General features: G+C 35.6%; 1 protein-coding gene across 1 annotated transcript in view; it reads left to right on the plus strand.

Annotated features, from left to right (window-relative positions):
- CDH12 (cadherin 12) overlaps nucleotides 1–23,077 on the plus strand; it is a 151,334-nt gene that overhangs the window by 60,362 nt on the left and 67,895 nt on the right. The window contains exons 3-4 of the mRNA XM_027899099.1: nucleotides 13,267–13,386; nucleotides 19,998–20,165. Of these exons, the coding sequence (XP_027754900.1) occupies nucleotides 13,267–13,386; nucleotides 19,998–20,165 (288 nt within the window). The remainder of the gene's footprint in view (nucleotides 1–13,266; nucleotides 13,387–19,997; nucleotides 20,166–23,077) is intronic.

Consider the following 23,077-nt stretch of genomic DNA (forward strand, 5'->3'; position numbering starts at 1 on the left):
AAGCAGTAACTGCTTCAGAGACATTTTGTCAAGTCAAGCCTGGGAAAGGTTTGAGAGTAGAATTCCCAGAGGAGAAAGATGCAGGTAGAAAAGGGAGATGGTTGCAGAAAAGGCACAGTAGGACATGTGTCAGGAGAAAGAAGAAGGATAAGGAAATTTAGTAAGCAACCATGGGAAAGCGCAGATTAGACTGGATGAATTTCTTCTGTGTGGCTCACTAGCTGGAGGCTATGGGAATGAGAATAGGAATATGGCAGTTGAAGAATTAGGCTTCTGGAAAATGCAAAAGGTATGAGTCTTCTCAGCAGCCAGGGAGAAGACCTGAAGTCAGTCTAAGTAAAGTATCACTGTTCTCTAAAGAGAAGAGAATACTTCTAGCAGCTTGATGGAAGACTTGGCACTTTTATTGTTTTGCTATTAGACAGTAACTTTTTCTATGACCAGAAGCCTTAATAAATTTGAAAGGAAAAAGGAGAACTCGTTACTTTCAGATGCTGGAGGTTCGAGTACCAGAATGTGCCTTTGTAGATGCACATGTGCCTCTTTATCTAAGAGGTTCCACAACAACAACAACAACAAAACTCCAAAACCAAATAAAACCCCCACAAACCAAAACCAAACAAATAAAATCCAAACAAACAAACAAAAGAAAAACGCAAAAACCCCTAAAGATATTCTGCTATGGGAATAAGACACTGTTCAACAGGACTGTGGAATCATCCTATGATCTCATTTGCCATAGGTCTCTAGTAGTTAATAAACCAAAAGTGAATGTTAAAAACAAGTGTTGTGTTATGCCTGGAGCTTGTTACTAATTTTACCCCTGCTGAATAATTTAGATCTCATTTCAGGGATCAGTTAAGTTGACAAATGTGATTGTGGCTCTTGGGGAAGAAAATTGTCAGAAATGCTTAGATTTGGAAAATAAATAATAACTTATTAAAAGGCTGGGGGTTTTTTGTCTCCTCTAACACCTGTGACACACTAACAGGTTGAGGTACATTACTAAAAACTTTTGATAGTTTTCTGAGTCAATTTCAGCTGAATTAGATAAAAATTTTGTAAGTGTTTAAAATCTTCAGGCTGATCCAGTAATTTGATAAATGGTTCCTGTATTAAGAAAACAATCTACTGAAATTCTTTAGAATTTAAACAGACATTTTTAAAAACAAGTTAAATGTTACTTCCGAAAAGCATATCACTTTGCAAAAGGCACAAAAATATTTTGCATTTCTTGTGTGCATTAATAATAAGATGTATCTGTGACAAGTGACAAGAGGTTTTGTATTTTAATATATGTTTTTATTTTAATATGTTCAATCACATATTTTGGATACAGAATGCATTGTCTGCATAGTTAGTGACTTGAAGAAAGGAATGTTTGTAGAATCATTCAAGCAATGCTTCTAGCCAAGGTTTCCACAAGAAAGGCTGCTCAAAACAAAATGATAGTTCACAAAATCAAGTTTGAAAAATTTAATTTTTATCCATTTTCTCTGGATAATTATCAACCTGATGGGAAACGTCTGTTTTTTTTTCTAGAGTGATAGAGTAAGATGCATTTAAAATTTCAAAATAACAGGGGTATTTAAACATATGGTCCTTTGCTATCCGAGGTAATGAGAGCCTAGTTGTTAATTTTAGAATGAACTGGATCTCACCCCTTGCAAACGGGGCTTTACAATGGGAAGTGCAGAATAACATGAGCTGAAATATTTTTAATTCGGTAAAAGATAAGGAGTGTAATTACACCTCCCCAGAAGATACACCTTTTGACTAGCTATGAGTGCAGTTTCTTTTGCCAGTCATAGCAAAAAGAAGAACTGTTGAGAGTGGAGGTCTGGGCTTATGTCTGACACACAGCAAAGAGTGGCACGTATGTGAATACAGCCTTTAATATCACCTGGAGTAACTCCAGGACTGCTGGCTAGCTCTTAATCAGATCTGGCATCATTCCAGTTAGAAGTTTTGCAGACACAACCCACTCAATCAATAACACAGACTATCTCATGAGGATTTAGGCATTTATTTGTAGATAACAGATGAATGAAAATTTAATTGATAAACAAACACTGCCTGTATTTTAGGATGGGCAGGTACATTAACTTTTAGAGTGTTGAGACTGAGTCTCGAGTGCCTGAAATTAAGCAATAAAACTTCATTACCCACAATTAGGACACATTGATGAAAACAATACTAATTTTAAAATAGAGTAATCTTAGAGTAATAGTCTTCTCTAAACAGGGGAGTATTTTGTCCTATACTTCAAACCTCCTTCCTCATCATATTCCCCATCCCATTTCTTACTTCTGATGGTAATAGTTTACACTGGAATCACAACACTGCCTTGAATCTCTCTTAAGAGATTAAAACTGAGTCACAAAGCACAGGAGTATTACTGAAGACTTTTTTTGTGTTACTGAAACGTTCACTAACTTAAAAGCTCAGTTCAAGATATCTTGAAACTGTTTGTCAGCTGATTATACATATGTACAAATATTCTAGGAAAGGTTTTAACACAATAGCACAATTTATGTAGAAGAAATTGAGAATTAAAAAAGTGAAAGAAAGAGCAACATTGCATGAGAGTTAGAAAGTTGTTTTAGAAAATAAGCATATAATCTAACTGAAATGTAAAAGTATATAAGCAGTCACATGTATGAAATTTTCCAGAAAGGTGGGCAGTACAAATTTGAATGTTTTAATTAACTAAAATCACATTTTTGCTTGAGGGTTTTTTTTCTTTTTCTTTGTTTAAAAAGCCACACTATCCTACATTTTTTTAACAAGGAAAATAAACACAAAGAAAATTGGGTATTTGAAGCTGGAAGTTACAAGACGCCTTCTAAAATATCAAAAGCCCAAAATAAGAAATATTTTGTAACTCTCTCAGCTTTTGAGATTGCCATTTGACTGCAGTCCACAATTCTTTCAAAGGTATGACTTTAAGGGATTTTTAAGAATATGATATATTTCTTTATAACGGGATGTTCTGCTGTTCTATCCAATTCTACATTTCCAAATTATGTACATTATTATGTCATGACCAGTGCTGGAAGATTATCACCACACTACAAAACACCAAAAATCACCTCACATTAGTCTTAGAACAGCATCTACCTCTGCAAGTGTGAAGGTTTCTGTTTCCACTTTACCATGGACAACCTAAGAAATACTTTGTTTATCAACAGTCTGGTACTGAAGTAAGAACAGGACAAGATATGCCCGTTGCTATCCTCTTGTTCATTCTTTCCTTTTGCTTAGAAAAACTCTGCATGTAGTATCTTGAAACAGGGACATGCTTAGTAAGGCAGAAAAGAGTGAAAAGAATGTTTCTGTGACCTTTTAGCAAAAACATCCTTCCAGTTATGCCTGGGAAGTGTATTCCTCCAGTGAAACGCTGACAATTTCTTTGGCTCGCTGGACTTTTCTGAAGAAAACTGCTTGTAAGTCCCTAGTCTGGCAGCACACACTTCAGAAATTTGACTGCTGAGAAGGAAACTTGAGGGTTTTTTTTACTAAGACTGTAAGCATTATACTAATCCAAATTAAGAAGTAAATAGAAAATTGGATTTATTTTTGAGATCAATAAAAAAGACTGAGTTGTAATATGATTTTAGAAAAAAAATAATGCAAACACGTGAAAAGAAAGGAATTGTTACACTAATATAAGATATTTGAGATAGGAGTCATGCTCACAACTAATTTTAAGTGTATATTTAAAACTTCCATGTGTGTAATACAACCTTGTGGTTTGAATTTCTTCTCTCTCCTAATCACTAAAATATTCTCTTTTCAGTGTTATGAAATTAACTAAATATGTATAGTTTTATTACCATAATATTTTACATCTTCAGTTGAAATTGTGAAGATTTTTGCTAATTAAGTCGCAACTGTTCCTTATGAAAAAATTAATGATACTTATATGCTGTTATGGTATTTAAGGCTCTGAAAAGGGAGGGACGGCACTTACTCCTGCTGCTGTACAGAGTGCTAGCAATATCATACTGAGTAGTAGCATGATGCAATAGAAACAGATCTGTCTGATGAAACAGTGGATGTTGAGAGCTTGGCAAACTTTTAACAGCTGTGTTGCACCAAGTGCACACCTACCTTCCAGCTTAGCTTTAACCCAGAATAATTCAGTTTGCACGCTGAAAGAGTGTAGTGGGGGCAATTGAAAGCTCTGCTTTCATAGTGCATTCCTGAACCAAATTAAAGTGATAATATGGAGACATTTCTATCATAGCCATAAGAACAAGGATGTAGTAGTTCTCCAACAGCTGGGAAGTCTGTTTTTAAAGTGTACAGGATCACAAAGGTAGGGTCAGATGGGATCTCAGATTCACATAATACATTTCCATGAGGATTACCTCATATATGTCATTCCTAACGGATGTATAATCTGTTCTCAAGAACTTCTAAAGATCATGACACTACAAGCCCTCTAGTAAAATAATAAAGTGAAATTAATTATGTGCTTACCATTAACATGAGGGCTTTGTTTGAAATCTGTCCACTTTTAACCTGAATGCCTGCATGGTTTTCTGTTGTCAGTTGCCTGTTCCCACTCTCTCTCAAGATTTTCTGCTGAAAGGATGATTCAGCTGCACGTGTGAAGTCCACTAAACTGCTGTGAATTATTACCTTTATAAGTCGCTGGGTCATTCCTACAACATGGATGGGATTTCTGGGAGGGAACAGAAAGCCCTGCTGAGGAGGAGTCACCACAATCAACTCTGTGCAAGCTGTCTCTGTTCATCCGTCAAAAATCTTTGTCTCCCTTCAGTTCACAACTCCTTATACTGTTTCTGTAGGAAAAAAAAAGTTAATTCCTTTGTTGTAGGAATAATTTGCCCAGTTATTGTGGTGAAAGGTAAGAGATATTTGGAAAGGATATGTTTCAGTGTTTAAATCAGTCACTAGTGGGAATCAGACTGGGACTTACATAGGGGCGCATTATCCTGAGTGTTTTCAGATGCTGGATTTCTTCCATCTTTTTCTGAAATAGCATTTGTGATGGAGGCTGTACCTGATGCTACTTTAAGTAAAAATACCTCTTTTGCCAGGTTTCTTTTTTTTTCAGATGAGTTTGGAGGAGGGGAACCTTTTGTCAAGTCTAAGGATATCCATATTATTCCAAATCCTGAAACCCCTACCATGGTATAGTCAATACCCCTACCATGGGTATATGAGGTTACTGTCTCCTATCACCACAGAAGGTTAGTATAGTTGGATATTGTAGAGAATTATGTAGAATAGTATTGACATTATGAATTAAGTCACTGAATGAATCAGATTACGTTTTAAATTTTAATGCAAATGTATAGAGTAAAATTCTATGGATTCTTCAGGGCTTTGATCTTCAAGTAGAAGGAAAATTTTCAAAACAATATTCTGATTAAATAATTAAAGTCAGCATCTTTCAGAGAGAATTCCATTGCATATTAGACTGTAGAAGTCACTGATGTGTTCTGAGATTCTTTTTGCACATTATCATGTCTCTTCCTAATTTAAGTTCGCTCTCAGGATATTTGTAGACGTTGAGTAGGAGAAAAGAGGTAAATATGAAAAAAATTACAAAGGAAAAAAATGTTCATTAAGACTGCTCTACATCCTTCTTGAAAGATTTAGCCACACTTTATGTAGGTAGGAAGACACGTGATACAGGGAAAGCAAACTTTATAAGTGATCAGTCATCAATCTCTCCAAATCTCTTCCCTTAAAATCATACCAGATAAATATGAAATTTGGTTACCAAAATTTTATCCTAAGTGCATGATATTTAATTGGAAAAAAAAGTCCTGATAAAATTCTTTCTTTCATTCAAAACTACAAATACTTTTTTTCCACCAAATTCTGGTGTAGAAGTAAATTTGCTCAGCTAAAGTTACCTGGGTGATGAGAGAATTAAATGATTTCTAATCGGGTCCAATAAAAACCAGTGAAACATACCAGCTTCTATATAGCATCAGGACATCTACTGATATTCAAAACTAGGCCCCTTTACCTGACATTCAGTATGAATGACATTTATTTCACACTATTTTCTTGCATCCTACGTAAAACTCAAGTTTTCTTATTACTACCTTCTGAATAAATTATCTGACATTTGAAGAATTGATGTATGAAACTCCAGCTCATGAAAACTTCAAACAGTATGATAATGGAACTACACTGTGACATGCTTTCTCCTGAGTTCTTTATGTGATGTCTAACATTTTTGGCATACTTTATTTTATTTTTGGGGGGAGGAGGGAGGAGAGTGGGGCTTGTCAGGAGGAGTGTCACAATTTCAAGTCCTTAAGAATCTCCAGAAGCTCTTGAGAAAAGTGAATGTCATTTCCTGGACTTCTTAAAACATCTCCTTTTCTGAATACTTCCTCTGGCACTAGTAGGATTGATGTCTTCTGATACAATTTAGATCACCTCCCTGCAAAATATAAACCAAGGCAGCAAAAGTGTTCTTTTATCAGCATGGAAACACCTACAGCAGAGGTTTTTTCCAGCACAGTTGGTATCCTAGCCATGAAGGCATACTGGCAAAGTGAAGTCCCTGTTGAGTCATGACCTTAAAACCCATCAGGTTGTCAAGATAGTAAAAGCAGAAGTCAAAGCTAGATTTTTCTATTTGCTTGATTTCATATATGTAAGAGGAACTTCTGTCATATTAGCAAGACAAAAACAATCCACAGACTTGAAAATTGAAAGGAAAAATCACTCTCAAGAGTTGTATTTCTCAAATGGATAGATATTAAGCTTAGAATTTACTAATTGGTTCCTGTGCTGTTCCCCTTATGCATTATTTCCAGCAGTTACTTTACCAGGCCACCTCTTTATGTGTATATTGGGTATAGACTATTAGCTGCTATTTCAAGCTCCTCATTTTCTTCAGAAGTGTAACCTCTGCAAACACTATTACAGCCTTGAGACTGTGTAAGCAGCTGAATGTCTTTAAAAATAAATGAATAGCTTAAATTAATAAAAAAATTAAATAAATATTAAATGAATAACAGAGTCATTATTAGCTTAGCTGGATTGTATGCCTCTTAACGGCTTAACTCTGGCTGACCCCAACAGATGAGGGTACAAAAAAAGAAACAAAACAAAAGAAAACAAAAAAAAAATCACCAAAAAAGAAAAGAATTTTCTTACTGATTTTTATTCTAAATAATTAGCTAAAACCCCCCACAGCAGTAGGTTTGTTCTGTTTACTCTCATCATCCATGAGGGACATGGGAGACAGGGATGACCAGGAGAAGAAAAAAGAAAGCCAACTTTCATACTCCATTGATTGTTGCCAGTGTAAATCAAATGTTATTCCAGAGATACTAGAAACATGCTTGATTATGCACTAAATGCTGTGACTTATAACAGCTGCTTTTAGCTACCAGCACAACAAAACTGTTAGCAAAAGACTGCCATTCTTCATCAATTACAACAGGGAATGGCAGTACTGCTTTTGTGGACATGGCTGCTTCTGACAGCTGAGAGAAATATATATATATGTGTTCAGGGTGATGTCTGGAATGCAAAACAGGAGAAAAGAGTTCTTCCATGATTGTGTCTAGTATTCAAGATATTGATGGAACCAGCAAGCTTGTGCTATTATCAGGGCTTCACAGCCATGAATACATAAACTGGAAACTGACTTTTCTAGGTAAAACATGCCTTTCTCACATTACTTCTGTGGGAGTCAGCTTCAGGAGTATGTCTTCAAAACTTATTATTGGTAATTTTTTCTATAGAAGATAAGCCCCAAAAGGGCAATGTCAGCAACTCTCTTTACAGATGTGTATGTCATCCTGGTACTGGGGATTTGCTAAAACTGCCAGATCAGGGGAATATTTATAGAGACAGAGGATGTCCTGATCTGAATTGCAATGTAGTGATGCAGTGAGTCATAAACTCACTTTTCCTTTTCTTTTTTTTTTTTTAACCTAAAAGAAAAAAAAAGAAAAAAAAAAGGAAAACTGAAGAAAGAAGAAAAGAAACCACAAGTATAGCATGCATTGATTAGTTTTTTACTTGAATTCTGAAAAGAAGATGTATGCTGTTTGGGTTGCCAATGTGCTATTTTTGGAACTGTTTAGGAGTAATATTGGGCAAAGTAGTGAGTTTCTGTGCCTGCAGCTGTGTTCTTCCTTCCTTCTACCTATATAAAAATATTTTCACAATCATCTGATTTCTTTCAAAAGTACTAGGTATTAACATCTCACAGTAGAGTGACAAAAAACACTAAATCATACATGTGGGAAGGGAGAGATTATACAGCAAGACAATGACAACTCTTCTAACTCTACAAGAAAATCATGTCTTCACTCACCATGAAGTAGCTGGAAGTACCTTTGTAGTCCATTACAAAAAGTAATTCTATGAATATACACATACAATGTCACATACTCATTTCCTACTAATAAAAGACAGGAAAACGATGAGCAAAACAAATGACAAAATTGCAGCCTTGGATTTCAAAAGAGAAGACTTGAACTTGTTCAGGAATCTGCTTGACAGGATCCCAAAGACAGGAGCATCGAAAGAAGTTGTGGGATCTCTTTTACTGAAGATATTAAAAATTTGTGGGGACAAGGGCCTGAGTCAACTAATTTGATGGAACTTCTGCTCTCCATGGAGTGCAGAGAGGATCCAGCCAGAGCTTATGGAACACTTGCAATGTGCTGAAGTCCTTCTCTCTTTTCAGAATCCCTTCCTTTTTCAATTATCCTCAAAATTTAATGTTGTCATCCAGTCTTCTCTTACCTCTTAAAAACCTCAAAGCAGCTCACTCTTGTTTTCTGTGGAACAAAATGTACTGCTACTGCTTAACAGAATTACGGTATTTGTAACCAAACTTAATGGGATTTGCAGGCTCGGTTGATCTTAATGAGAAAAATGATCTTAAAGTTGATCTTAATGAGAAAAGATGTGACAAATTCCATGTCCTTTTTAGATTGTCCTTGCAATTTTATTGACTATGTTTTTTTGTTTTTTTTTCCAGGAATCACGTCTAAATAAGTCTGTTGTATTATTCTCATAGTCTTGAATCATCTCATTTTCCTTTACAATGTAATAATCATTTTACATAGTCCTGACTGAGTTTTGTGTAGTCTTGGTCATGCTTAAGAGGTCAACAAACTAAACATCAGAAACTCAGATTTCCTGCTTGATTACTTTGAAAGGTACAATAGCTCCACATGCAGCAAGATATCCCACCTACCCTTTGGTGATGGCAAAATGTTTCCAGGTTAAAATAGTACAAAAGGTCAATACTTTAGTATTTCATAAGAAAAATATTTAAGGGAAGAAAAATATTAAATTAAATACTCTGTTTTAAAATTTGGGAGGGTATGAATTTTTGGAGCAATTTTTTAAACAAATTTTGACTAGTCATTCATAAACAATATGAAAATCTCAAACTGCAAGTATTAGAAAATTAGAAAATTTTGAAATTTCTCTCTAATGCTCCTTGAATGGGAAGAGATTTCTTCAATATTGCTCTTCTTTCAAAGATTCTTTTGATTTTGGCAAAGTAGCATTTTTACCAATGACAGTCAGTCAGAAAAAAAAGTTCTAGATCTCAAATCTATATTTCATAAACATTTCTATTATGGTATGAACTCAGAGTTCTTATTGTTCCCTTCAGTTATTCTGATATAAAGTATTTCTTTTAGTTCTATTTCACTCAGTTTGGCCAATGACTTATAGATAGGGACCCATTTTACAGTTTTTGCTGAATCTCCTTTAATTTTAGCCACAGTAAAATTCAGGTGAGTATGTTTGCTGAGATTAGTACAAGTTACAGTAGTCCTCAATATCATCTATATTGTTTTTTTAAAAATACAATCTTTAAATTCCATGACATTTCTTCTGCTGTGTGAACAGTTTAACATTATTTTTTTTTCCTTTCTAAAATGTAAATAACTGCTTCAGTACATCATTCATTTTTTTCCTGCATTTTATAATGTCTTTAAAAGTATGTGTTCAATGCACATCAAAAATTAAGATTTTAAGTATTTTTAAATGTTGACTGTTGTATAAGGTATTTCTAAACAACGAGATCTATTGTATCATATATTTTGTTCATTTTTTTACTTCATACAGTAAGTGCATATTTTTAATTAAAATGTCATGAACTATAGTTTATGTGATCCTCCATCACTACCATTGTGCATTAAAGATTTATTGTAGTATATTATTGCCTGGAAAAAAATAATTACTTTTTAGAATGTACTTTAACAAATATATTGGTTCCATGCTTTGCAATAAAACAAAAACAAAACAAACAAACCAAAACCAACAAACATGACCGACCTCTCATAAAAATATAAGCTTTACCTGTTATTTTGTAGCTGTAAAAGATCTGACATTAGAATTAATACAGTTGAAAGTGTTGTGAACATGAAATGGGTTATTTTTCATATTCAGTCTCTGCTGTTTATCAGGATAAAATATGACTTTGTATATTTGCCTGAATAAAACTTAGCTTGTAAATCAACAATTCTTTTTTGCATAATAAGTTTGGATTACCTGGAGCATGTACCCAGGAATATCTAAAATTATCTTTTTAGGCAACTAATAATCTGTCTGTGCAGGGATCATCAGACACTTCAGACAGCTGCAGAATTTTCAGGCTGTTCGTTGGCCACTGTCTGCTTCCTTCAATTGTAGCTTCACATTTTTGTGTGAGAAGTCAGACACAGATATGGATTCACCTGTGGTGTTTCAAATGCCTACTTGTGCATAATTGGTACACAGACACACGGAGAAGCAACAGTGGGGCATGGTGTGCATGTGAATGCCTACGTGGTAGAATTCTAAAATAAAATTATATCAATTAGTACTCAGAAGACAAAGTAAAATCAGTTACCTTAAGTAGTAACCAGTGTGGCATCATCAGAAACGTAAATCCTGGCTCAAGGAGAGAATTGGGAATGTGTGACAGCACCACCTTTCTTTGGCAAAAATACAGGCTATTGTCCTAAACCAGTCCAGTAGCAGTCCACTTTTCAGAGAGCACTCAGTCACATATTTCCAGTTCAAACCTCAGCATCTGGGAATATGATGCTTTGCTCAAGAGAGGAGAAAAACACTATCCACCTAAGACCAGAACACAGTGGAAGACCAAAAAATTTGGTAAGGAGTTAAACAGGCAACAACTGTGTTAGAAAGTAGTTCTCTTTTTTTAGTGGGAAAAGTACACTGAACTCTTTAGGTTCGAAAGACAGTGAAATACTGTATCAATGAAGGAAGGCAATTGAGTGTATACTGGGAAGCAGTGTTGTGCTGTACAGTAAGTGGATATGGAATGTTTTGTCAATGTACTTGATCCCGATCTTGCCTTTTCTTCCACAACAATAAGAGTCCAAATGTGGCACATTACAGTGATGTACAGTTTTTCAAGGGAAGTGGGGAAAATCTGAAAGCTACCTTTTCCTTGTCTGTCTTATTTACTGGAGTAGAACTAAGTTATTGCTATGGCTACTTAAATTTCTGGAGCAGCAGATAGGACTAGAAATGGGGCATCCTATTTTAAAGATTCCTTATGGACAGGAACAGATGAAGGCCATTAAATGCTTTACAGTTATTAGATGTCTTCTGTCTCTCATTCCTGTAAGAAAATGTATTCCTCTGGCTGGTCTTGCCTAACCTATTTAATGTATATTCAGTTTTGGTTATGTGTTACATAAAGATATGAGTGTTCAGGTAGGCGCTACTTCCACAGTTGTTATACTGAGACTGGACTTTGGTCTTCTCCAATATGTATCATTCTTCACCTTCCATCCAGAAAATCAAGAGTAACCTCAGGGTTGTAGATAACTGAATTCATCTCAGTGGTTTATGTAATTCATTCACTTATTATTTGTTAATATTTCCTTTCTTTTAGAAGTTGATTTTAATGAAACAGCTTAAAAACATGATCAGCCCATTAACTCCAAAAAGTTGTTAGTCAAACAACACTTATATTTCCGTATTTTCTTCAGAAGACAGAAAGATTGTCTCTTGGAATGCCTTTCCATCCTCTATTGTTCAATAAACTGTAACAGGAGACGTCTTATATGACCTGCCATCATGCAGCAAGTATTTTTACAATGTTAATTCCAAACCTTTCAACACCAATGTCAGTCCTCGTATGATTAGACTAGGGGGGTAGGCACTGAAAAAAATATTCTCCGAACAGTCACCTTTGCTATCAGTTACTTTCCTGACTAAGTCATAAGACCTTTTACATGGAACATCTCTCAGTGAGGCTCTCCCAGAAATAAACCTTGACAAGTCCATTAAAGTTAATTTCAGATCATGAACATTCTTTGAAACCTGCCAGTTTTCACTGAAGAAAAGTACCAGTCTTGAAGCTTTTGCAGTATTCCATGGGTGTTCTTGAAAAACATCAAATGACCTCAAAACGTACTATGTTTCTTAAAACAAAAATGTTGGGGATTACCCTCACCCCTGTGCCATTTTTTATGTAGCCAACCCTCACTTGCTCAGTGAGTGAATACTGAAAATTCCAACATTCAGTTGCACAGAAGATTATAGGAAATAATTCTTCAAAGCTGATGGGAAAGCCTAACTGTAGGGGTTAACAGTAGGTCTGTTTGCTCCCTGGAAGAGAAGATTGACTTGGGAAACTTTCGAGTGTGGCCTTGAAGATAAGTTTTACACATAGGTTAATTGGAGAATGAGAGTGGACTGTGAGTCTGTAGATTTGGTATGTGAGAACCACAGCCTTGTCCTTGTACATCTCCAGGTGTCTCACGGTTGCTACCAAGTGTATCAGTAATGATGAGTGCCAATTAGGATTTTGTTGCTTGCTTGCTTGCTACTTACTTGCTACTTGCTTGCTGCTTGCTTGCTACTTTTTGACAATGATATAAAAGGAGCTGGGATTTTTAATAAAAAAAGCCTTTTCTTATGTTGCCCTGAATCAGCCTTCTTGTGTGTTTCTTATTGGACCATCATGACTTAACGGCAACACCTAACTATGTGTTTCATAAAAAGTTTTTGCAAATAATGCTTACATTATAAACTATTTATAAGTACCGTTGGATGGTGGACTCATTTACTTTTCTTCCCCTTTATGCCTCAGCTATTACCTAGATGGTTCCTAGCATGGAGATGAGAACTAACTGCTTTATTCTCCCCTTGTTTCCAATGGAAGTGGAACAGCACTTGCAACAGAATCCATGAGTAACAAGACTAACATGTCTGAAAATTCCCTGATCACTGCTTTATGCTGAAAATGTGATTACCTGTGTTTCTTTGCAGGAGCGTATGTGCTTCAAGTAAAGGCAACAGATGCTGATGATCCCACTTATGGAAACAGTGCTAGAGTGGTTTACAGCATTCTTCAGGGGCAACCATATTTCTCCATTGATCCCAAGACAGGTAAATAGTTTGTCAGCGACATGAAAGATTTAAACTTTGTTTTTTGATTCATGTAGGCATTATCAATAGATCTGGTTGATATGGTCCAAATCCAGGAGAGCAACTTTTCACATGATCCAGTTATGAGTATTGACTAGTTTTTGTATGATGTTGAAGTATGTTGTAGAAATAAAAGAAACATTCTCCTTCCATCAGTCCTAGAACAGCTAAAATAAATCTACTTTGAACAGCTATTTTTAATGTTTTTAATTCTCAATAGATAGAGCATTATCTGCTACATGCATTCTATTTAGTTAGTTTGTTTGATATTCTTTTTTTGTATGCTTTTTCCACCTGAAAATTCAGTTTTGTATCTTGTGTCTTCTCAGAATTTTTACTTGCTGAACTTACATTCAGAAATTCTCCATCCATAATTGTTTTGCTATAGTGAAATAATTTGAGACTGTGGAGCAGCTAATCATCTTCTGCCCTCCTCTTTTCCTGGGGCATGCTATCTTTGTCTGGGGTTACTGGATGTGTGAGCTGAAAAGGATAGTATTTTTAAAGAGACTGAAATATTTGGGAGTTTGGTAGACATGTTAATTTGGTATCTTGTCCTACATTTCAAAATGTCATTCTCATTTCTATATTTAGTATTTTAGCTAAGGAATTCTATTGAAGCTGTACTTGAATGTCAGATTGTGTGTAAAAGAGCCTTTAGCCCTGATCAATTATCATTTTGTTGGTATGGGCCTTATAAGGCTGTTAATGCAATATCTCCAATAGGTTACACATACCATTGTTGCATGCTCCAATTAGCAGGAGCTAATAATCACATTGCAATTTCCACTGAGCAATTTTACTTTTCAAACTGAAATGAGACTTCTTCATGTGTCTGGGGAAAAAGAAGTATTTACCTTTATACTTACTTTTTCTTTTCAGTTTTGTAAGAATGAGTATGAATTCAACAGTAAAAAACCCTTTACTGGAGCTAAAATTGGAGTTTTAGTACAAGTTTCAATAAAAAGATTGTTACTAGTACACGAAAGAAGAACTAATTTTCCCATGACACTATGAAGGATATATATTATCATCTGTTACTCAGTAGTGCGTCAACCATAAGTGATGGCCTACACCCTACTAGCCCTGGAACATCACACAAAACTGGTGTTTGTATGCCTATTATTATCTTTAATGAGTTACTCCCGTGATAAAAGAATAAGCACAGCTGTAGAGGAAGATTTATAAAACAGTAGCCCAGCATACCTTAAAATGCTAGGCCAGAAAAAAGCATATGGATTCATGTTTCTACAAGTAACAATAATATGCTGTCACTTGTTTTACAGTGAAAAGCTCACATTATGAGAGTTACGTATTGGTCTAGCAATGACTGTAGAAATTAACAGGATTTGAATAATAATGCATAGGATGGTGCTTAATGATTTGTTATAAAATCCAGAAGTCTTGGGTAGTACTACAGATCCAGCATTTCCAATTCTTTATTTTATAACTGAGGAGATGACACAGTAGTTTTTCACTGCAGTGTTTTACCACCAGATATCTACCCTGAGTGTTTCAACAGAAAAGGGGAAGAAAACCATTTGGGTACCAAATGACAAACTCAGAACTGCCAGTAGATGGACAAGCAGTTTTTGCATTGTTCTTGGCTTGTTTCACCATCTCTTGCATTCTAGTGACAATTTTGAGACATATCCTTGTATTTATTTAAGGGACCTAAGAAATTCATACTGAGTCACACCAAAAATCCGTGTTATCCCATATAATGCTTCCAAAAGGGATGGCCTGCTTAGTTCTAGTGAAGGATGAAGAATTAGTGTTTAGTGATGCACCCTCTTCCTGTCTTCAAGAACTTCCTACAAAGTTCCTGGGTGACTAGCAGTGTCGAAGTAACTAAAACTCTGAAAGGATTTCTCCTTTATAAATTTCCTACTTCCCAGTTGTGTTGAATAGTCCATTCCAGAAGCATGGTATCTGTACACCAAATTAATAGAAATTCCATGGCAAAGGTTTATTTTCGTGAAGAACCAGCTCCTCTTGCTTTCTGGAAATAGTGACACCTCCTAACTTGTTTCATAATTCACACATTGCACAAGACAGTGAACAGTTAATTCTTACTTATTCCTATTCCACATGACCTTATAGACCCATATTGTTCCCCATTGCCCCTTTTCTATACTGAAGACATAATTAAACAGAAACCATTCCATAACACTGATCAGGACAAGAAAGGACACACAGTATTCAAGAAGGCAGCAGATATGGATGTATACAGCGGTTTAATCATAACACTTCTGTTCTTTATTCCTTTCCAAACAGTTCCAAACATTGTTTTCTTTTTAGCTGCTACCACTCAAAAGCTGACACGTTTGTAGAATTTTCTATTACTACATCAAGAATTCATTGCAAAGCAGTGATGGTGAAACCACTGACCCTAATTTTATATGTGGAATAGGGTTTTGTTTGTCAAGCCCAGGACTTATACTTCTTTCTCAAATCATCCCTGATAGGTGATAAACATTTACTCTGATAGAAAACCAGTGCACTTAAATAGTTTTTACCCTCTATGGGTCTAAGTGACACAGCTGACCCTTTACTCCTTTTCTTTACTGACCTAATCTTTTCCCATCTTCTTGCTGGAGATAAGCAAACCACGTGGAAGTGGGAGAGCAAGCTTTTTTGCTATTTCAGGGAGGTTAAACACATGACAGTATCTTCTGGAGAGCAACTATTTGACACAGTCTAAGTTCTCCAATTTGATATGTGGGGAGTACTTTATAATGCCGTAAATTTCTGATTTAAATTTGAGGGCTTTTTTAACACAAAACACTTGTCTTAAAACAGATAACCTCTCTTATCTTTCCTCTGCAAATACTGTTCTATTATGAAAAAGTATATTTCCACCATTAAAATGTCCTTTCCACCCAATTTTCTGATGTGCTTATGAGGTCGATATTCTTATTTACGGTTATATGTCTCTAGGTTTTTTAGATTCAGTATTGTAGTCCATCTTCTGACCTCAGTTACACTATTGAAATCCAAACTGGTGTCAGCAGGAGTATTGTTGGTAACAATTATTCTGAAGGTTTTTTCTGAAACTTGGATTTTCTCTTCCATGTAAGTGAATGATTCCCTGTTGAATTATGGGTCAATAACTTTGCAAAGCACATCTTTTGGCCCAGGTTTCATACATAATATTTGCAGTTTTCAGCAGTCTCATAAAGACTATACATTTCTGCACATTTGATATTGATGACATTTGAAAAGACAAAAAACCCCAAATTTATTCAGTTCTGTAGTTGAATAATCTTTACAGTAAAATCTTAAGATAGGAGAATGTACAAACACTCAGAATATCATTACATGCACATAAGACCTCTATATTATAATAAGCCCTTGATTCAAATTTGGGTATTCTTTATGAAACTGAAGTTAAAATAACAACATTTATAGCCCTTTCTTTCCCATGTGTTTTTACATCTACTTTATTTTTCTATTTTGGGGGTTAGATAACTCTAAATCACATTTATTCTGTCCTTATGGACCAATGATTTTGGAGAAAATAATAGTTCTCAGGGTTTTGTCTAAGGTTTTTGAAATGGAGTAGGCAGAAAAAGGGAAATTACCTACAAATTGCTAGACATGAAAATTAGTCTTGTTGAATTTTTTTTTTTCCTGAAGATAAAGAGTTCTTTACAAAAAATATATATAGAATGGCCTTACACTTCCAGACAGGAATAAGCAGTGGGTGATTTGGAACTTTTCTACTACAGTGATAGCCCATTCTTCATTTTCTGAAAACCATGTGAAATATTTCTGAGGAAATCACATAGTTGTACCTAGAACAGATATATCAACCAGATAAACTGCATCTTCTCCTCACAAGCTGCTCTGTGTTCCATTTTTTTTCTGTAATCTTCTTCTGTAATCTTTTTGGACTTGAGTAAAACTTTAGATGCTGCTTTTTGATACAAAATGCCCAACACAGAGCTGAATAACCATGTTATGCACTGGGTGAGTAACTGGTTCACAGATTGGGCACAAAGTTATTGTGAATAGGGTAACATCAGACTGACGTCACTAGTGGAATTCCACAGGTCTCAATCCTCAGCCCAATTCTCTTCAACATCTTCATTAATAACTTGAATGCAGGACTCAAAGGAATACTAAGTATGTTTACAGACATCACTAAATTGGGAGGAGCTGTCAACTCACTTGAAGGGCATTGGGGCCCTGCAGAGAGACCTCAGCAAATTAGATGGTTAGGCAATCATCAACCGTATGAAGTTTAACAAAGGAAAGTGCCAGATTCTGCACCTCTGATGGGGCAATCCTGGTTGTGGGTATAGACTAGGGAATGAAATGCTGGAGAGCAGCACTGCAGAAAGGGACCTGGGGGTCCTGGTCTATGGCAAGTTGAATATAAGTCAGCAGTGCTCTGGCAGCCAGGAGGGCCAACCATGTCTTGGGGGGCATCAGGCAAAGCATCGCCAGGTGGCTGAGGGAGATGATTGTCCCACTCTGCTCCACACTGGTGTGGCCTCACTTTGAATATTGTGTGTAGATGTTAAGCTATTTACAGAGCATCCAAAGGAAGGCCACATGGATGGTGAAGAATCTGGAGGGGAGGCCTTATGAGGAGCAACTAAGGACACTTGGTTTGTTAATTCTAGAGAAGAGGAGGTTGAGGGGAGACATCACTTCAGTCTTCAACATCCTCTGGAGAGGAATGGGAGGGGCAGGTGCCAATTCTCATGACCAGTGACATGACCCAAGCAAATGGTCTGAAGCTGACTCAGGGGAGTTTAGGTTAGATTTTAGGAAAATGTTTTTCACACAGAGGGTGTCTGAGCACTGGAATAGGCTCCACAGGGAAGTGGTCACAGTATCAAGCCTGTCTGAGTTCAAGAAGCATTTGAACAATGCTCTGAAATACATGATGTGATTCTTGGGCTGTCCTGCACAGGGCTAGGAGTTAGACTCAATGATTCTGATACATCCCTTCCAACTCACGCATTCTGTGGTTCTATGATTCTATGTTATTTTGTATTGCTAATGTAACACAGGAGGTCTTTCATTCTTATAGCTCTTTTCTCTTTAAAGTGAGCATACCAAAGATACTATAAAATACTGTGGAACACATAGGCTCCACAGGGCCAAATTATGGATTAAGAGATTCAAGAGGAAACCTAATAATGTTCATCTTATTTACAAAAATTACCTTTTTTCATGAATCTCACATGAATATGGATAAATTTTTGCAGGTTTATAATTCAATATTTCTGTTCTGGAACAACTGCAAGCAGGACAGTATATGCCAGGAAGGAAAATGAGGAAGGAAAATGGTGGTTCCTAAATAGGTTGTCATTATCAGTGTGTTACCTGTGGAGAGAAAGAAAATTGTTATACAGTTCGGTTCAGTGGGAATTTTTGATAGGTCCCAGAAATAGCAGATTTAGGTCAAAGTTATTTCTAGACTCTGAAAAAGTGCTATAAGCTAATGGTTCCTATTCTTATTTGTTAACAGAGCAGTGGTTAGTTGCTATAAAGATAAGAATGATCCTTAGAATTTATCTCATGTCATTTCAGACCCATTATAACACCAGAGTAGAAAAACTGCTTTTAATCTCAAATGGTTTAATACTAGTAAATAATACTGTCTAAATCCATAATAACAAGGAAGAATCATACTTCCAGTTTGTTTATCTTTCAATTGTGCATGTTATCTGCACCAAAGTGAACCGAGCCATTTTCTGAAAACTATTGCTGAACATATAGCATTTTTCAATGCTATATACACTTGTAAAATTTTGACAGGAAATGCATTTTCTCCTACACATTTTATTTCAAGAAAATGGTTTGAGTACCGAAAAGCTTAGAGCTCTATGCGACCTTATAAGCTAATTTTTGTATTCAGTAGCACCTCTTGCTCTTTCCCTCTTCTCTCTAAGTCTTTTTTATCCTATACATTCTTAACATATCAGAAGGGATATTACGACATACCTACTTAGATATCATCTGTCTCAAATCACTGAAGATTAAGAGTCATTGGGATAATGTCTTACCCTGATATTTTAATTACTTTCTTTTAAGGAAATGCCTCAGATTTTCATTGCATTTTTGTGTTATATCAAGAAAAATTTCTCAAGCAAAAGAAGAGACTTCTAATAAAAACCTCCTTTTGTAGAGAGGAATATTGTCTTGGCCTAAGGTAGTTTAAATTTGTTAGCAAGTGGGAGACAATTGAAGATGTAGACTCCAAAATACAATGCCACCAGATCTGTTCACCTTTTTTGTACTCTGTGCAAGGAAGTGTTCCTCATCTCTGATGTGGTGAAACTATCACACCAATTGTATCCCTAGTGAAAAAGCACCATTGTCTTTCACCTATTCATCTCAGCTTGAAAAGACGAAACAGCCATTTTGAGTGGCTGAATAGTTGACAAACACACTTTTGAAAAGCCTGAGTGATTTACCTGTGTTTCTTCATGAACTCCAACTCTTCTCTTATCAACTCTTTCAGAAGAATTCTATTCCTGGTCCAAGAGATCCAGTATTAAATTGTAAGCGCCCTTTGTTTATTTGTTCCTTCTCTTTTCCATTTCTTCTTGTAGGTGTAATAAGAACAGCTTTGCCAAATATGGACAGAGAAGTGAAGGAGCAATATCAAGTTCTAATCCAAGCCAAGGACATGGGAGGACAACTGGGAGGACTAGCTGGTACTACCACTGTAAACATTACTCTCACGGATGTCAACGACAACCCGCCCAGATTTCCTAAGAGTATGTAGTACTCCAAAGCACTGATTTTCAAATAAGTATGACTGAAGGTATTAATTTGAAAAATCCTTTATACAAGGAACTGAGATTCTAGAAAATGAAGAGCATACTATAAAAAGAAATAGAATTTCCTTGTTTTTTAAATTATATAAAGCTCAATTTGAAATTATGAGTTCAATGTTTTAGGGGAAATATATAATCATTCCACAAGACCAACCTGAGCCTAAGAGTTCATTTCATTTACACTATAGAAATGATTTGTGAGATACTATATTGTTAAGGGAAACTTGGTGAATGCCTTCAAATGACAAAAGGTTATAACCCTTCCAGTAACTTCCATGTACCAAAGACAGAGCTAGCTCATGCTAAACATTATTGTTATGATACTCAGAAATGGATTTTATTGCGTCTTGGCCCAGAAGATTATACCTGTCCTTGAAAATACTTGCAGCCTCAAAATAGTGATCATCCACCAAAAATTTATTATGTTTCACATTAATAGGTTTACATGAAGCTTTTCAGAAGTATGCTAATTTAGAGTTTCATGCTCTGTGTATGATTAGATGGATTGTTACTTACTTCTCTCTATAAATTTATTGAAGTTTTGTATATCCCACACCTTAGAAACTAATTAAGCATAAACCTTGATACCTATGTCAAAATAATTAACTGTTAAAAGTTGTTAATAAGGCAAATTCATATTAGAATACTTGTACGAGTCTGCAGAAGATCATGGCAGCTTTTTAATTTGCACCTCTTTTCTTGCCCATGGATTCTAATCCCACCATATGTAGTATAAATACCGCATAGGTGCAAAACCATATCCACAACTGTGAAGTTTTGTCTCATATAAACATTTTTCTTTTTCTTTTATGCAGTTTGAAAATGTGTTGTATTTCTGCAGGCATGTAAGAATGACCATGTTATTCTGGAGGGTATCCGAAAACCAGGCGAAACAATACTCCATAAAATTTCCTAAGTTTCTAATTATTTTTAGTTTTATTGGTGTTTTTGTATTTAACAACCCTCAAGGTGTTTTTCTTACAGCAAGTTGCCCTGTTGCTTTGAAACTTCTGTAAAATTTGAGAGTCCACATTTTATATCAGAGGTACACAGGTTAATCATACATACCACAACAAACAGCTTCCCCTCCTTTGTTTTGAATCCATCCTTACATACTTACCTGCATGTTAACCTCTTCAAAGAATTCAGAAAACATTGCAAAATAGGAGGTTTTTTAAAAAGCTGTGATGATTTCTTTTTTTCAATATGGGATATTCTCTCTGAGTCCATTATTTCTGCTCCTACTGTTTTGACTCTGCATGTCAGTCATATCCATCCTTAGCTCCCCTAAACTCCCTGGAGATCTTTGGGGGAAAAAAAGTCAGTGTTATATGAGTACCTCCAAGCCTTCTTGTGCCACAGTGGTTTGAAGCAAAATATTGCACATCATAATAGTTCCCCTATTTCATCCTTCAGTCTCTTGGCCATGTAACAGCCAATCCCAATGATTTGTTACTGTTGTGTCCATTTGTTCCACAACTGCTTCTATAGCTAATTTAATACTCTCATGAGTCCCCTATAAAGAAGGGTTCCAGGATAAAAACAATCCCCAGGTATTCTTCACTAAAAACAAAAATTGTATTCACTTTTACATTTGTGATCTTTTCTGAGAACTTCCATATGTCAGTTTTGGGTTGGCTTTATGCAGTTGCTCTCAGGCTTTTACCTCCAGATGTCTTAAAAGACAATTATTACTAGCTCATTTGTAGAGGTTTATTTAAACTCGGTTTCTGTCTTCTTTTCTGTGGTTTTATAGATGAAATAGATTTTACGGTTCTTTCTATTCTCCTCCCTGAGACACAACATTTTTTTGAAAGATGTGTTCTTGGTTTTAGTAGCTGCTTGCAGTTACAGATTTGCTTTTTAATGGATGTGTGCATTTGCTGTGAGTCTTCAAAATGATGTCCCACACCACCCATGGTGTTTTAACAGTCTCAGCTATCCCATTCAGTTTTCTATAACAATATCCCTCAGTTGTATTTATTTCCATTTTATTATTAATTAATTAATTTATTTATTTATTTAACTGAGTATTATTGTTATTTATTTAACTGAGTACAACTATCTTGTAATTTTGGCTTTTATTGCTCCTGCACAGATATTGCATTTAAACTAATTATTGTTGCTGCAAAATTTAGAAGAACTAAAGAACTTTTTCTGACTAGCTAATATTAATACTGATCTCTTCTTTAATTCTTACTTGACAGAGCTTCCTTTAACAAACATCATTATTCATTTACTGATAAGGTCTGCTGTGTCTTTCCTGTATATTTTACTTCTTGATAGTATGCTGCCTGACTGATTTTCTTCTTTCCCACAGATATTGAATATGCTACTATGCTGATATTCTTGTTTAACATTAGGCAGTAAAGCTACCCGTGCGAGTTCCGATTTTAACTCTTGGCATTATATTATGGCTTTCTTTCTCCTCTTTACTGTCCCTAGTTTGATTCTGTCTGACATACCATTTCTTTATTTCCTACTGGACTATCATCACCTTTTGTAGCATTCTCCAGTGAAGAATGCAAAATTATCGTCACTGAACCCTTTACCTGAACTGTGTACTTTTGCATTTTTTTAAATTGTCTGTTTTCCAACACCTGTAAATTCTCCTCAGCTTTTCAGCCAGGTATCACAATGGCTGTAGAAGAGTTTTTAAACTTTCTGAAGCCTGTTTTTATGGTGGCAAAAAATGAATTTTGAATCTTCTCTGTGGGAACCAATTCCTTAGCAAGTACTCTGACCTTCCAGAATTGTGACTCATTTCTCTGCACCCCTTTAAATGACAGGCATTTAAAACTTTGTCTTTCCGTCTTTTTCTCCTGATTGAACAGAGTGAGACCATTTCAAAC

This window comes from Empidonax traillii, unplaced genomic scaffold, assembly GCF_003031625.1.
Source record: "Empidonax traillii isolate 1590-97213 ecotype Southwest subspecies unplaced genomic scaffold, ASM303162v1 scaffold638:size627148, whole genome shotgun sequence".
In the NCBI taxonomy this organism is placed as follows: Eukaryota; Metazoa; Chordata; class Aves; order Passeriformes; family Tyrannidae; genus Empidonax; species Empidonax traillii.